Source organism: Centroberyx gerrardi, chromosome 11, assembly GCF_048128805.1.
Source record: "Centroberyx gerrardi isolate f3 chromosome 11, fCenGer3.hap1.cur.20231027, whole genome shotgun sequence".
NCBI lineage: Eukaryota > Metazoa > Chordata > Actinopteri > Beryciformes > Berycidae > Centroberyx > Centroberyx gerrardi.
Genome location: NC_136007.1, coordinates 14,105,839 through 14,123,188, shown reverse-complemented (window position 1 = coordinate 14,123,188; position 17,350 = coordinate 14,105,839). Strand labels below are relative to the sequence as shown.

Below are 17,350 nucleotides of genomic sequence, written 5' to 3'. Positions count from 1 at the left end.
AAATCATCCACATTCATTGTCAAGAACCCACTACATTAATTATAACGTTTCCTGATGAATGATAAAAAAATATTTCCCAAAAATAAACATGTTAACCTTCTCCCTGTACTAATGTGTGTGTGTCAGTCACTAGAGAACCAAGCCATGTATTCCAGTTTCACCTGGTTCTTAGGACTACTCATCTGGATGTCACATAAAAACAGGAATTACCCTTTTGACAGGCTCAAAGATCCAGAGTTCAAAGTTGAGATTTCATTCTTTGTTAATGCGATCTCTGACTGACTCATTGTTGTTGAGCGGAGGTGCTGGCGAGGCTTTGCTCCTCATGCTCCTGCCCTCTGTGGCGGCTCGCGATGTCTCTGTCACAAAGAGCCGAGTCACCCAGACGGAGGTGACGATGCGTTTGTACTCGTTCCTGAAATTCCTATTGAGTAAGCCATAGATGATGGCATTCAGACAGCTGTTGAAATAGGCCATGAAGTAGCTGACCACGAAAAGCCACTCAGGGATGTGAGGGGCCACACGGGGCGGGTCTATGGCCACCGCTAAGCCAATCAGGTTAAGTGGAGCCCAGCAGATGGCAAACAGCACAAAGACCACGAACATGGTAATGAAATTCCGTAAGTCACTGGGTCTGAGGCGAGGCGTCTCATCAGTCTTCACTTTGCGTCGCACCTGTACAAGATGAAAACAGATTAGGTAGGAATCAGGCTACAAATGATGCCAGAAAATTACTCACTCTCTCTCTCTCTCTCTCTCTCACACACACACACACACACACACACACACACACACACACACACACACACACAGAAACAGACACAGAAAAAGACACATCCAAACATCCATGGATCGGGCTCTGTCCATGTCTGTCGACGTGATATCTCAGGTGATATCTCAGACACCACTGGTCTGATTTTGATGAAACTTGAAGGGATGATGCATCTTCACACTGTGTTCCAGTGTTAAAAAAATTACACTGATTGGACTAACGGGGCCGCTATAATCAAAGGTCAAAATTTTAAACACAAACGTGATAGTTCAGACACCATTGGTCCGATTTCAATGAAACTTGGAGTGATGATGCATTTTAGCACCATGTTCTGGCATTTAAAAAAATTACACTGATAGGCCTAATGAAGGCGCTATAATTAAAGGTCAAAATTTCAAACTTTGAAAGGCCTTCAATTCTGGACCACCGGTCCGATTTTGATGAAAGTTGGATGTTGGGATGATGTATTCTGTTGCTGATTGGCCCAAGGGTTGCCTGCATCATTTGTGGGGGCCAGCATGTTTACTTGTTTACAGTTACATTTTGTTACCTTTGTAACACGATTTAAACCATTAATACCTTTTGCAAACCTGAAAAGATATTAGTAATTGTGGGGAGAAACGAACGCAGAGGACTGACCTGTATCACAAGCACCCAGATGCGTAGATAACAGAAAGTCACCACAGCGATGGGAACCAGGAAATGAACCACCACCACCGCCACTGTGTAGGAGCTGCTGACATTCTGGGCGAAGGTGCAGGAGTAGACCCGCGGGTCATAGCGCAGGGACCCAACGAAGAAATTTGGGACAATGGCCACTACTGTGAGCAGCCAGATTAAGGCAACAAACAGCAGAGTGTTGCGATAGCTGTATAGCCGATCGTAGGAGAATGAGTGACAGATGTAGCAGTACCTGTTTACTGCAATCCCAGTGATGTTGAAGATGGAGCCAATGACACTCAGCCCCATAAGGAAGCCACTGACCTGTACAGAGGGAGAGAGAGAGAGGTGTGTTTGTGTGTGTGAGAGCGTGTGTGTGGTTGAGGGGTGGGGGTTGGGGATGTTACTGGTGTATTGGTACTTGGTGGTACATAGAAACATAGATAATGAGGTCTCACCATGCATTGGGTGTTTCCCAGTGACCATCCGTCATGGAAGAGAGCATAGAGAACCAGTGGGTAGGGGTAGAATGCCACCACAAGGTCAGCAAACGCCAAACTCACCACAAACACATTACCTGGAGAGGAAGATAGAGAGAGAGTCTCAGTCCTTGCATCTGGTGCAATCTGGTAAATTACCTGCACCAGATTGTTAGAAGAGTGTCTCGCAACACTGCAATTAATATTGTTTAACAAGAATACCATCTAACCAGCAAGTCGTGATGAGACTGAGGGCTCTATTTATGTGACGCCACATGGCGGATGGCGGCGGGGCTTTCCGCCGGCAATACAACATTTTTGTCAGCTGCACAGTTTTCTCGGCTGTGCCCATTTGATGTTTTGGTGACTTGCGATGAACTTCACTGCGTCTATGTGGGAGGACAGGCGCAGTAGGGGGTGTGTCAATAACGATCAAGCAGCGCAGTGCACTTCTGGTGTCAAGAATTACAGCCCAGTCACACTTTGCTTTTCATGATGAAAAGAATGTCGTGTGATATGGTCGGCATTTGCCTACTTGGTGGCTATCCTGGATTTAATTTACCATCATGCATGAAAATCAGAAATAGAAATGATTTGTGTTTGCATGAATAATTTCTTTGGTCAGGAGAATGTTAGGTTGGTCACAATACTTTTCCACCTTTTAAATTAAGTGCTCAACCATGACATGGGCACCTAGCGTTATCATGGACAGTCAGCTACTCGGTTACGATGCTATATGCAATGCTGAGAGGTAGCTACAGTAGTTAAATAGCATGCTAGTTGGCTGTCGCTAAGTTAACATGAATCATCTATCAAATCATTATGTGCATAAAGGCATCATCTATAGTCCTACGTCATGGCCACGCTGCATCTCGTCTTTGCTTATTTTTGTACTCTGCTAGAGCAGTGTGTGAAATTGCTTTGCAACTGGGAAATATGTTTTTTATTCACCCTTCACATGTTTTTCGATGTGAATGAGAGACAAAGTAAATTTTTGAGCAGTTTGGTGCGTATAGTCTGACCATGCCTTCATGGGGATTTGCACTCAGACCACATGAGTGCATGGCACAAAGCGCAGCCATGTTATTTTCATGTTTTTACCAAGTGATGCACGCATTGACAGATCCTATTCAAAAGCTTACCAACCCTTTTTGTGGATGATGTTGGCCAATTTAACTTTGATATAAATCCCTCAAGCAGGAAAAAATAAGACATTTTTCATTTCAACTATAAACACATGTGGCAGTGGTGTGAATGATTGTCATCCAACACAGAACTGTCACATCATGGCGCAGTGGGGATTGTGGAGGCGGCTGAATCCTCTATAGATGTCAGAGACTGGCTGGTGGATGGCCCCCCTACTGTAGCCAAACTGTCCCTGCGGTTCACCGCCAACTTCTGTTTGGCTCTTCGCCTAATATCATTGAACCATTTCCTACATTGGATAACCGTTCTCCTAGGACCAGAGCAACACATATTCGCTCGTGGCGACTCTGCAACTCCCGCACAAGGACATCAATTTCCTCTTGGGAGAAGCTTTTGTGGCGGAACCGCTCCAGACTGTTCTCTGCCATCACAAAATTGTCAGAGTATCGTAGAGTAGAGCGCACTGCATTTAAAGGGAAGGAAAAGAGGTCATTTGATTGGTCATGATTGAAGCCAGGCCAACCACACCTACTGATAATGTATTCCCCCTAATCCAACCCTGTTTCCAACTGCACTGCAGGTGCGACACACGCCTCTAGACACAATATTACCATAAAGCAGTCGCCACGCCGTGTGCTTGCACTGTGCTCCTTTGACTGTGCTTTGTGTTGTGTGCCATTGATACACAAAAATAGAGCCCTGAAGGTAAACCCAATTAAAGGGGCTGTAATGCATTGATTTCATTCACAATACATATGTACATGTCATTTTTGAAACTACATTCAATCTTAGAAAAAAAAAAAAAAAAAACATCTTGGATTTTTGGTACACCATCCAACAAACTAGTGCCCTGCTGAGGGGCATGCTGTGAATAGAGAAAAAGAAAAATGGCACACAGGGTCTAGACACCTCAAGAAAAGTGTCAACAATTTAAAAGTGCCTGGACAAGTGTTTCAAAGCAGCAGTCATTTTGTTGGTGTTCTGAAAGAGCCCATACAAAAGTTGTATGGACAGTGCGTCCGATTGTGTGTCTCAAAACACTTTCCAGGGAGTGTCTTTTTATCACACCAGCAACGTAAGGGTGCGACTTCCAAAAGTTGGCTGTATCTCAATTGCCTCTATTATGCTTTGGAACACTTTCTTTTGGCAGTATTTAGAATCCATGCCCAGACTTTGTTGTTTTGCATCTAAAATCTGTCACCTGAGACTTATTAGGCTTGGAATGTGAACTTCCATGATGAAAGCTACAATGCTGGAAAGGAAATTGAATTTGCTCTCATTTATCCACTTTATAACACTGAAACTGTTCACAGGGTATTTTGCCTACATACTGGTGCGTAAAATGATATCAGGCCTATGTATCGCTTCAGTCTGGGGAATGATATGCCAATACCAGGCTCAAATGTGGCAAATTGGTTATTGTTGCACTTGCTATCCTTTATGAGCAGGATAAATTCTCAATATTTGCTTTTCTGTTTGAGAACCCAGGAGCAACGGAACTACACTGTTAACTTAAAAAAAAAAGAAAATCAATGGCTCTACTGAATACCAGAATAGTAGACATCAGTTTTTCATATTAAAACACTAATCCATAGTAAATGTACTGAGGTTATTGTTTTGAACTTAAATGATCATAATGGGACTTTGTATTTTGCCTTTACAGAGACGTAACCCTCTCTTGCTGTGGCACACACAGTCACTTGGAAACAAAAACATTAATTGTTTTATCAGGCTGTGGGCAACTAGCAGCAAGTAAGAATACTTTACCCTTGGAATAAATTCTACAAGTATCTCTGTTGTACTGTGGGAAATTCCATCACTTGGTATTTCATTGATCGTGATGGAAAATGCTGCCTCTAATGCTGCTCTACAATCGGAAAAAGTATTTTAATGGATTGAGATCTGGTGACAAAGACATATAACGTCTTGTTGGAACACATTGTTGAACAGGCTTTTTGAACTACAAATGGCAGCTTTGTTAGTAAGGCTTTATAGTGTTGGACATGTTTAAGAATGTAATGATCGCTATTGTCTGGATCGTGGCAAATGCCTGATAAGACCACACAATCAAATGCTATTCATTCTTTCCCATGTATCTGCATATAAATTGGATGCCATGTGCGCAGCAGGGAGAAAGTAAATACTCCACAAGGAAAAGGGGAATGGCATATCAAGCTTAAAACCTTAATAGGGGTCTTCTCATTACAGGCCTCCTCCAAAACGATAATGTAGAAATGATCGCATTCATTATTAACTGCATGTGTGTGTGTGTGTGTGTGTGTGTGCCCTACTTCAATAAAAAGATTAGGACTGTAAATGGATTTAGCTACACACATAAGGCATATAACCTACACACAGGTGCGCACAATGCTGTTCATGCGTGGACACAAACGTATACATGCACACACAACGAACCAACAAACAGATAGGCCAAACAGAAAGCAAAAAAGATCAGACTCCAGCTTGTGCTGTAATCTCAGCTTTAGGCCACAGCAGCCTTTGCAGTAGAGGGCTTTGAGATTCAGTGCAAGTCAAAATTCAAACCTTACTTTTCATATGCACAAAACACGCAATTTCACTACAGTAACTCTTGCCACTTTACTTCCAAAATGCAGAAGAAATGCTCACATTCACTACTTTAACTGTTTTGATCACCGCTAGTTTTTTACCATTAAAACTAAATGGATATTCAGTGCAAACACAGCACATTTCCCCCATTGTTTAATGCTTGATTAGCCAGTGGTTTCAGCCAAATGCACCTTCATGTGCTGTATGGATAAAATACATTTGTGCAAGCAGATGGATAAAAGTAAAAGTAAGAGTAAGCAATAGTATTACTGCTAAACTTTTTGATCATCAACTATTGACGTTTGATATTAGTTCCTTGAAATGATTGTGTCAACAACTGCATTTGGTAATTTAGGACTAATTTGGAATGATTCTATGCAATGAGTAGCCTGCCAGGGGAATGGGATCATTCTGTTTAGGGCAGTTATGGCATTCCCATCAAATTAGACAGTAAAACATCAAAATGGTTCATAAGTCTTGTGAGTGTGCAAGAATCAATCAGCTATCAGCAATCATGTTGTGTTCCAAAGAAGAAAAAACACACAATCCTTTAACATTAGTAGGTCAGAGGAGGTTAAATCCAATCTAGCAGTGTTGGGGCCGGCTCCCTTTGAATTCAGTTAATTCGCAAGCTATTCACATATCTTCATAATTCAAAAGCTGGAAATATTTTGCCATAAAAAGGTTCTTCATCCAATCTAGAGTAAGAAATTACTGAGAATGAAGACTCGCTGATAATTATGTGAACTTCATTTTCAATTTACATTTTGAATTGAGTTACCTCCAACACTGCAATGAGCGCAGCATATGAATTTGGAACTGTGACAGTTTGGCTGCTGCTACTGCACAAGGTTTCAAATTATTCAAACCATTATCCCAAAACTGTCGAAGGCATGTTTTCTTTTCAAAAAGCAATCATCAGGAAGACTTATATTCTGAAATTGTTGTGCAATAAATTGACATGCTGTTCAACTGCATTGTCATGGTATTAGAATACATGAGAAATGACAAGTATTACATAAACACCTTTAGCAAAGCTGACATAAAGTTTGAATTAGTATTCATGAATGTGTTGTATAGCTATTATGAGGCTCTTGTGCAGGCAAATACGCATACTAAACCAGAGTTCAAGTAAAGTGTTGCCACATTGTGTTTGTGTTTATTTCATCATTGTGAATGGGAGAGTAATCAATGTTACCTGAATACTTTCAGAATAAATGTGAGCCATTTATTTTATTTGAGCGGTAATGAGTAGGACTGCAAGTTCTGTGCATGGTGTCAAATTTGTAAATGTGAGTGATTATTGTGAGTGAGTGTGTGAGATGTAAAGGTGTCAATCTGAGTGTTAAATGTGTATGCAAGAGGTAAAGCAGTGAATTTGTTTTTGTACATGATACAAAAACACGTGAGCAGTGCTGCCATAAAGCACAAAAAATAAAAAGGAGGGTAAAGAACCAAAATGTAAATATTAACAAAAATGAAAAACAAAATCCTTTCGATGATAGATACTGTAGCTGTGTTTGACCTTCACTGATCAAGCAATGCTGTTAATGCATGTGGGATGGATTAGCAGCGAGTAGCTTGCCATGGCCACGCGTGCACTGATTTGGCAGAAATCCAGGAAATGTGGGTCTCTGTTGGTGTGTGTGTGTATGTGTGTATGTGTGTGTGTGTGTGCGTGCGTGCGTGCGTGTGTGTGTGTGTGTGCAGTAGCTGGCCGCTTCATTTTCTCAGCTGTAAGCCTGATAAGAAGCAGTGTTATTTTGACGAAAGCAGGAGACAAGTGTTTAACATCTGGGCTGCACACACACACACACACACACACACGTGCATACTGACACACCTGTGAGAATTTTTCAACCATCTGTTCAGTAAGCCATGGATTATGATGATGATCACATTTCGTAATGATTCATAGATGAGAGTCTAAGCTCAAATGTGGTAATCCTGTTTCATGGTTTAGACCCACAGTGAGCAGTGCATACTGTAGTTAGATTACAGTACAACCTCACTTACCCAGAACCCCTTGGGAATGGAGGTAATTTGGAACAATAAAATGTTCAGAGCACTTGAATGTTTTGAATTTCCGGACGGAAGGTTATTCAACATATGAAAGGCGTATGCAGACGCAGTCTGAAGTGTTCAGTTTAATTTGCAGTTATGATGGGTTTTGCCGTATCAGTCAACAAGGAAATGACAAAAACCAGGCACAATAAATAGAGTATTTTTCCACTGCTGCATTTTTTTTGTGCCTAATCGGTAGACTGGATGGTTCTTAAGTCTGGAGTTTGGATGAACAAGGTTGTTCACATATGCATACAGAAATGTTGATTGAAATGTAATCTTCTTTGTCAGAGGAATGAGTGAATGATTACTGTAATAAACAATATTAGAACTGAAGACGATTTAGTGTTTTTTTCCTTCCATGTCTATGAGCAATGCCCTGTGGGAAGAGATTGTGATGATTTTCCTCTCATTTGCTTTTTTTAATGTCTTTCCTGTGGGAGGACATGCCAGGCAGATTTGCCTTGTTTGCATTTAAATTTGTTTTCACTGAACGAACGAAAAAAAAAAAAAAGATGGGAAGGGAATGATGACAGGAACAGGGATCGAATCCAGAAGGGAGTGATGTGGAAGAAAAGAGGCCAGGCATGTTAAAAGCTGCAGTTAGTTTGTGTGTGGAAAGGTTGCTGGAGTTAAAGGTTGGGAGCCAATCTCATTTAAGGACAGTAAATAATACAATTCCCACAAGACATGATCTGGACCATTAACAGCCCCACTGTTTTAGAATGAGATTGTCACCTTGGCTCATTGCTTCAATCTGTTAAATTGAATAACATGACCCAAAGAGAAAGAAAGCAATACCTGACTTGATTTGTAGAGAGGAGCAAACGAGGGAAGTTGCCAACTGAAAATGGAAAATTAGTACGATGGCAAAAAATAAAAGGAGATAAAAGGTCAGCAGGGGATGGGGTTGTTGGAGAGGGAAGAAGACGAGAGAAAACAAGCCGATGATAGAAATGTGAACCACTATTTTTTGCCGTAGTTTTGTAGGCAAGGCAAAAAATGATCCTGTCATCTCCACTGTACATCAGTGGTCTCCCCTGGAGCTGCCCAGAGAAAGGTCTGTCCATGTTGGAGCTCCTCCATGCCAGCTGTCTCCTCACTCCACTGCCCTGCCAACTGCCTGGTGATACGTGTCAGTCTCAGTCTGGGCCAGCCGACCCCACAAGGGGAAGGCAACCCTCTTAGTCTTGTCTACTGCACCCATCGCTCTCTATTCTTCATTTTGTCTATTCACTTAGCTGCTGTCAAAATTCCTCAACCAAGGAAGTGAGGTCTGAAGGATACGGACCCAGTAGCCCTCCTCTCTCCCTCTCTCTCTCTCTCTCTCTCTCTCTCTCTCTCTCTCTCTCTCTCTCTCTCTCTCTCTCTATCTCTCTCTCTCTCTCTCTCCCTGATAATCCTTCTCTCCTATCCTCTGCTTCTTTTCTCTGTTTTTCAGAGGTTGAATATGTCTGCTCTCAACAAAGACAGAGAGAGACAAAAGGCACATCAAGGCTGCCTAGCGTACGGTTAGGTCATGTTGCCCGTCTCTAATGGATTGGGAGCAGGTCAGGTTATTACTGTATCAAGAAAATGACCTTAAAAGAGCACTGTGTCACACCGTGGCCCTTCATATTAAACAGACCTCATGGGGGAAGAGAAATACCAGCCAAAGTTTGAGTAATTTAGAATACCGAGTTCAGAGTTATAGCACTGTTATCTGGTCTGTGAATACAGTGAATATAGGTCTGCATAATGAAAGTATCGCCGCAGGCACATAAGTTAAACTTTACACTCTCACCAGCCTACAGTATCTGCAAGAGCAAGGATCTCACATATATCCAAATTACTTTTCAAGTGTCAGTTTTTCACCCAGACAGCAAGATATGATTAAAGCTGCCCTAGGCAACTTTGGCGTTGGCAGCCCCAAATGGAAGCGAGAGGTAACTGTTTGAAAGATTTGAACTTCAATATCCAGAAATCACATAACATGATTTCTGTGAACTGCACACAGTACGCTCTTGTTTGCCAACTCAGCCAGTCTGTGATTGCAAAGGAAACCAAAGGGACGAGAGAGGCAAAAGAAATAACGTTGGTGAGTCCAGCTTTCTCTGGACGGAGCGCTGCTGTTTAGGAGACAGTTTTGGATTTTGTTGTTAAGTTTTAAGTGGTCTCAAGTGTCTATACATGACATCAGAATTTAATTTGGGCAAATAGAGTCAATCTACAGGGTCTCAGTTAGGAGGGATGGGGCAGTCTTCTCTATTGCAGCCCCACTTTGTGATTTAGGCTGATAAGACGGGTGTATTACAATGCACAAATGCTCAGTGCATTGCCATTCATGTGTCCCCTATGACTTTTCCAACAAGTCCTCCAACCCATACGACCACATAGGTCGTTTGTTCTTACCCTCTAATATGACCCACAGGAGCGTTTCCAACGTGATCTCACAAAAATATGTGAAATGAAAATGACCCACAGGAGCGTAAAAATACGTGAAATGAAAACGACCCACAAGAGCGTAAAAATATGTGAAATGAAAACGACCCACAAGAGCGTAAAAATATGTGAAATTAAAATGACCCACAGGAGTGTTTCCAACATGATCTTACAAAAATTTGTGAAATGAAAACAACTTGGGTTATGGTTATGGTTAGGCAACTAAAACAACTTAGTTAAGGTTAGGAAAATGGTTTGGTCATGGTTAAATTTGAAAACGCTGGGAATCGAACCCTGGTCGCCGACATCGAAGGCAAACGTATACACCCATCCGCCATCCCCGACCACAACGCCCTTATTTTCCACTGTGTTATTTCAATGTTGAGAGAGAAACGTGACAGTCATGTGACGTGGACGCAGACCAACGTAGCACACTGTCATTATTTACATGACCACTAGAGGTCGCTTAATTTTAAAACGTAACTATAGGTCGTAATAAGCTGCTTGTATAACTGCTTATACCGAACAACTGAACAGAAAAAAGAAATCTGCTGAAAAGCCACGGAATTGCCAAATAATATATGGGCACTCTATTTTACTATAAAAATGTAAAATAGGCTGAATAATAATAAGGAAATTCCTATTTGCAAACACTCAAACCATGGCTTAACAAGTATCCTTTTCCAACATACTTGGCTTGATGCATTATTTTTCTGACCCTATATTCTGATAATTAATTCATTAATTACAGCTGAAACATAAGTGAAGTGGAAGAAGGTCATCGAGGTTGTTAATTTCAATAAACAGCCCTGAGCTTAACGCTTTAACAAGGAGTGAGCAGGAATCTGTCCAGTAAGAGACGAGAGGAATCTTTGATCCTACCATCTTGTCTTATCTGCTCTAAGTTGGTGCTCAGCTCCGACAGCCAGCTCCCACATTTCTATCCCTCTTTAAATTAACTCATTAACATTCATTTTTTTCCTTTTGTAGGTTTTATGAGGTTTTCATAATCACTTACTTGTTTTGGGGTTATTGGTAATTGTTAATACTAATGTTGTTGTACATATTAGTACTATACTTCCAATAGTACTTGTTACAGCCACATGTAAATATTGCTATGTACATGTTTAAAGGACCATAGAGCAAAATTACTGTCTATTGGAGGGACTGATGGGTAAAGAGAAAATTGTTTTAATTCAGTCCTCACAGTGAATCTTGTATAAATGTATTTTAATGACAAAAGCAATTTGTTTTTGCACATAATTCCATCCATATCTTATTAGCGCACATGTACATAACAGTTTGGCCCTTGTGCACAGACGTTGGTTTGCATACCAAACCATAATCAGTAGTCCTTTTGCAATGAGCAGGACAAAGAGGCAATTCTCATGCCCTGCTACATTTAGACTGCATACATACCTCATATTCATGATCATCAAGTTTCTGTGAGCATCTGCCTATGCTGTTTGTGTTAATGTTTATCTTACTTATCCCCCATTCATCTGGCTCCCACTATTGTAAACAAATGCTGTGCAATTGTGCGTGTAATTTGCGTGTGTAGTTTGTGCGGTTGGGCTCAACTGCTTGTGTGTGTGTGTAAACTGTGCTTCTAAAATGTAGCTGTATGTGTATGGAAGTACGGCAAATTTTATCTGTTATGGGAAAGGCAAAAAGCGAGGGTTTTCTTTTGCCGTTTTTTGATTTTAATGCAATCTTTTGGGATTTTTTACACACAACTGTGCACAGAAATGATTTCTGCCTTATAGCAACTCCATGAAAAAAACATGGGGATGGCAGCAGTCCATAAAACTCATTTGAACAAAATGACCACACTTGACCTCAATTACGCCTCATTTTCATTGATGGCCAACATCATGCTGATGCGTTTTGGCAAAACAGCCTTCATCAGAGTGTCATACACATGATACTTAGGCAAGTATTTCTATAATGTTTGTGACAGAATTATACATTACCTACACCTGAGTGTGAATGGTGCTAAAGAAGCCAAAAATCTATAATATACATCCTCAACACATCCAGATGTCAGCAACAGAGTGAGAAGGACAAACAGACAGACAGATCTATAATACACAATAACAGAATAAGACCAAGATCATGTTATACTTAAATGAACACCGTCAGTAAAAACGTGCCTGGATAGTACATGGTGTGAACTGGGTGACGGAATGAGCAGACAGATGGTTCTGTATCATGTGATGACCGGAAAACATAACTTCATTACCATACACATGAGGGCCTGCACAGTAGGAGCTACATTAGAGGACCGGTCTGCGAGTGAAATCATTGTTTAATCCCGAGGGTTGCACTGTATTAAGTTTATCAACCCAAAACATCTCTTTTTGTGACAGCAGTTTGGGTAGATTGCCACCTCGTGGGGAAGCTACATGTCCTATGCCCACAGAACATAATGAGGAGGGAGAGCCGTGTTTGGCTTCTGTTTCTGTCCATTGTGTAATGTACTGCGTTGCCAGTACATATTGCTGTGTGCTCAGACTGGTGCTTTGAGGCTTCTTTTGGTTTGGCCAACATGGGCCTTACACTGCAAGGGAAAGTCACCATATAGACGACATTGGTGGAGTTCTAATTAAAGAACTGCTTGTGATAAAACTTGTGTCCGGTGAGGGGATGAGTGAAAAATTTACAGTTGGTGGTGGCGTTACTCTGCGCACAACCACATAGAAACCCAGAACCCTCAGGAATTCTGGTGCTAAATGTGTATCTGTGCCATGGTCTCTGTCCATGGTGCTGAATGTGTTTCCAGAGAACACATTTAACTCCGCCTGCTACAGTTTTTATTCTCTCGTGATGTTAGAAATAGAGGAACAGAGTTTCACAAATTGTGTGCAGAGTCAGCGATCCCCTTTTTTTTTTGTCCCCGACCAAGTTGATAGGCCCACTCTGATCTCTGCCAAAGTTACTGATTCATGCTGTGATCATCCCCACCAATCAACAGCTTTACAACACTAATGTCAGTAAGAATTGCTTTGACTCAGCGCGTGCACAAGGAATTTGACCAGGTTAACATTACAAGACAGCTGCACAATGCAGGATTGACACACTAGGTGCAGGACAAAATGTGACAAGAGGAAATATACTGAATGTATCAAGTAGGCAGTACAGTATAAGACAAAGAATTGTAGCAGTGTAGCAGCATTGGCATAGTCACAAATATGCAAAGTACAACTAGACTGATGCATAGCAATGTGTTACTGACAGATGTGTATTATACAGGTTGATAGATAGCCAGAATACCCTATTATAGTAACCAAAGAAAATAACATAGTGAAAATCACAATAATCAAAATGCAACCAGGTAAAGTGTAAAATGTATTTTATAGTTTTCTCCACCCTTAATCATGTAATATAATCACATCTTACAGAGACTTCACTGGCTAAACCCAGCGGATGTGTCTCGGTTAATAGTGGCGTTTGCCTTTATTTAAAAATGTCTGCTCGATAAATTGACAGACTGTTTCACTGCTCTGTCTGCTATGTCACAAATGACAAATATAACATAAACTCCAAAGGAAAGATGGAATAATGACCGATCAATATTCTTTTTCAGGCATTATGGATGTGCTATTAATCTATGTGTAATTCTATCCTAAATGGATGCTGCCAAGTGACAGCTTACGGTTTGTCAGAGACAACACAATTCACAGAAAAATGGGGGGTGATAAGATAGCACCAGCTTATAACTGTAGCACCTTATGTAACAACACTGGAACCAAACCAGTGACAGTTAATGCCAGAATAAGTCAAAAATCCTTTGGGGAAAAATTAACAAATATTTAGCCAAAACGTTTCAGAAATCAGAAAGCTGAGGGGAAGCAACATCAGCGTTGGTGATGGACATGCAGTGTAGATAATTCAGTATAGATAATGGTGGCCTTGAAAAAAGGAACTGGATAATAAACCATTTGTAAGGCCTTAGGTTCCTGGGTATGCTTTGGAAACACATCCACATTTTGGAAAGACATTACACATGTCAGCACAGTGGAAAAGGTTATGTTCCTAATTTGTTTAGTGTGAAAGACATGACAATCCCCACATTAATCCCAGTCTTTTTCTCTCAGTGTGCGCTGCTGAGAATACCGAGCCTTCAGCTAAGCTGCATCAGACAAATAAAAAACTGTAAACTATTGACAAACAGCATTGGTGGCAGATGTAGCCACTGACCTATGATGGGAACTCATTCTGCTTATTGATCTTTCAGTCGCGCACCGCGTCCCTGGCAAGCTGATGACAAACTGAGGATATGCATGTGTCTATGTGTGTGTACTGTACACGAGTGTGAACACACGAGCGAGTGAGCGAGAGAGAGATGGAGAAAGAGGGAGAACGAGAAACAAATCTCCAAATAATCAGAAAAGATCTCAACAAAATCCAGCAATTAAGAGGTTGGGGTTGAATTGTGGTAGCAATCAAAGCGAGCGCTAACTCAACATCAGAAGTTTCAAGGACTTGGCCTTGGGAAGTTCAAGTTCATGCAACACACAAGTCATGTACGCTCACTTGTGTAGGCCAGACAAGAAGCTTAAGTTTATCTCTGCCTCTCTCCAACTCACATCTCTCTACTGCTCTTCTCCCTCAGTGATGGAGGATTGAGCTGAGATAATATCAAAGAGTGGAGATTAAAGCAGGTCTTTGGGGTTCACCAGGGGGGTGGAAGTGAGCGGCTGGTGGTAGGACTGGAACATAGTTAGTGCTAATGGGTAGTAAGAGTCTATTGATTCCCCTTTACACCCCACTATTCTGTCAAGAACTCCACTATTAATTATTATGAATGTTGCATATCATAATTTGTTTCCTGACTTCTGAGAGCATTTGTTTGATGATGAGCCTATCAATTGTTTCATAATAATAAAAAAAAAATATTATCTGCAAAATGCATTCACGTTTGCTGTTGTATTCGTAAAAAAAAAAACACAGGTTGCTGTGTACTCAACAAAAAAAAACTCCTTTTAACCTTTGTGTTAAATGTCTTGTATGATTGCATTTCTCTCTGAGTGCAGCATGTACAATTCAATGTACTTCCATGCTTGCGTAATCATAACAACCTCCCAGAGAATCACAAATGTTAATGTAACAGCTCTGTTGAATGCTTGATTCTGATTGGCTGAAAGGTGTACCTTTTCCCCCCAAGTGTAATTGAGTATAATCACTGTTCTAGATTAATGTGCTAATCAACATATCCACACTCGCTTTCCATCTTGCATCGCTGCTCCAATGTTCTTATTTCTTTAAGCATCAACTTTTAAATCGCCACTGTGAATCGTGTATGCATACAGGGAAAAGTGTATTCTGTGAACTTGATAGTTAATAGTTACTATTTTGTTCCAGCTCATTATAAGTGACTGTCAATTTGTGTCTTTAAAGCAAGTCAGCTTATGATGCTGCTGTCAGTGCTTCTGTCAGCTGTCAGTGCACAAGCAGCAACACAGCAAAGAAATAACGTCAGGGCCTGTCAATACACTGTTGGTGTCAAATTTCTTGGTACAAATTTACTCTCTATCATGAGTGATTACGCGTCCTCATCTCCCCAACATGAAGTGGTGCCACTTGTGTCTACGCCTGGCAGCACCTGACTTTCCGTAGCCTACAATTAAGGTGCTTTCAAACTGAGCAGTGGACTCGCACCTGCAATTCACTTTCAATGAGAGCGAGGTGAGCAATCCTCCAGACTAGGCGGTGCAGCCAGTGAAGCACAAGGAATCCGCTCAACTGTGGTGGGGACGGCGAAAACGCTGAAAACGGTTTCAACTTTTCCAAGTGGAATCCACAGGTGCTTCATCTCACAACCGATTACATTTTAGTAGGGGTTGACATCACTTCCCACTGGATAAATGGGAGAAGGGAAGAGGTTTCCTCTGTCTGGTCTGAATGTAAATGTGAAAAAATGCCTGTGAAAAACTATTTGCCTTAATGAATAATAATAATAAAAAAAAAATGAATATTGCTGGTATTCCTGTAAAAGATAATAACATACCTTGGTATCAAAATATGTAAAAAAAAAAAAATAAAAAAAAAACTAGAGCTCAATTATATTTTTACCCAATAACTAAGAATGTCAAACAAAGATTTGACTCCTGGTTGTTAAGGCACCTGTCTATAAATGGCGTGTTGTCATGAAAAACAAATATCTTTGTAGTTTAAATACGTTTGTGCGCTTGTGCAGCACAATCAATATCTACGACTGTGTGATATTTGATTTGTGTTCAGAATGTTTTCATAGTTGCAAAGAAATAGATTTAGTAATGAACTATGTGCACGCTGCACGGTTGTGTTTACATTGCTCTGCCAATTTCCTTTCCCCGTGGAAATTGCCTGCCTACCACCGTGTGAAGCGCTTTCTTCCTACACACAGTGGAACTGCCCGCACTTTGCGATATCCACTGCTCCATCTGAAAGCACCTTTAGTTTGGGAGAGTAATTGTTTGGGAGACAATGAAATCGCTACCTGGCAAGCTTTGCTAGACTACACTGAGGCCATATTCACAGATCAGTGACTGTAGGCAATGTAAGTGGCAGTAAGGTTTGCTAGCTAACATTAGTTTCCTGGATGAGAGGTGTATGGGACTAAAGCTTTCTGCCTATGTGTTGGCAGAGTGAAGTGAGTTATTAGTCAGACGTTCAGAGATTGGGGAAACAGAGATATTGCTGCCAAGCTGCTAATCCAAATCATGTTGCCTCGCAAGCCAGATGAAATCTTACTAAATATCTTGCACTGTGAACAACTGGGGGGAAACAATTTGTGTTTTGTCTGGGTCACAAGGCTACAAATCATGCATGCATTTGAGAAAATTATTATTTGTTGGTAAGCTGTTGTATGAGCGTGGAAATGAACTCAGGTCAGGGTGATTCGCATTCAGAATGCACTTTGTGGATGCTTCGCCTCAGGCAAGCCAATCCCTCCACATCCCCCACATTTAGAATGCACAACACCCGGCCTTGTTCGTTTCCCCCTCTATTCCTTCACATTAAAAATGCCATTCTGCTCGGTCTGGCGGCACATTCTGCTGAGCCTACCTGGCTGTATAGTTTAACAGCAGCTAGACATCATTCCATAATTAAATTCAAAGGTAGGGACATTTGTGATGGCTCGACCTCCAATTTGGAAATCTACGACAGAAGATAGCACAAAGTAGAAATAGTTTGAGTCTTAATGAAGGCATTGTCAGATATTGCCAAAACTGAAAAAGTTTCCAACCTACGCTGG

At 41.1% G+C, this 17,350-nt stretch overlaps 1 protein-coding gene across 1 annotated transcript in view; it reads right to left on the bottom strand.

The window, feature by feature from the left end:
* Positions 1-252: 252 nt before the first annotated feature.
* Positions 253-17,350, bottom strand: part of mtnr1bb (melatonin receptor 1Bb) — a 30,926-nt gene continuing 13,828 nt past the window's right edge. The window contains exons 2-4 of the mRNA XM_071924624.2: positions 1,891-2,009; positions 1,412-1,756; positions 253-675 (exon numbers count right to left, since the gene is read on the bottom strand). Of these exons, the coding sequence (XP_071780725.1) occupies positions 253-675; positions 1,412-1,756; positions 1,891-2,009 (887 nt within the window). The remainder of the gene's footprint in view (positions 676-1,411; positions 1,757-1,890; positions 2,010-17,350) is intronic.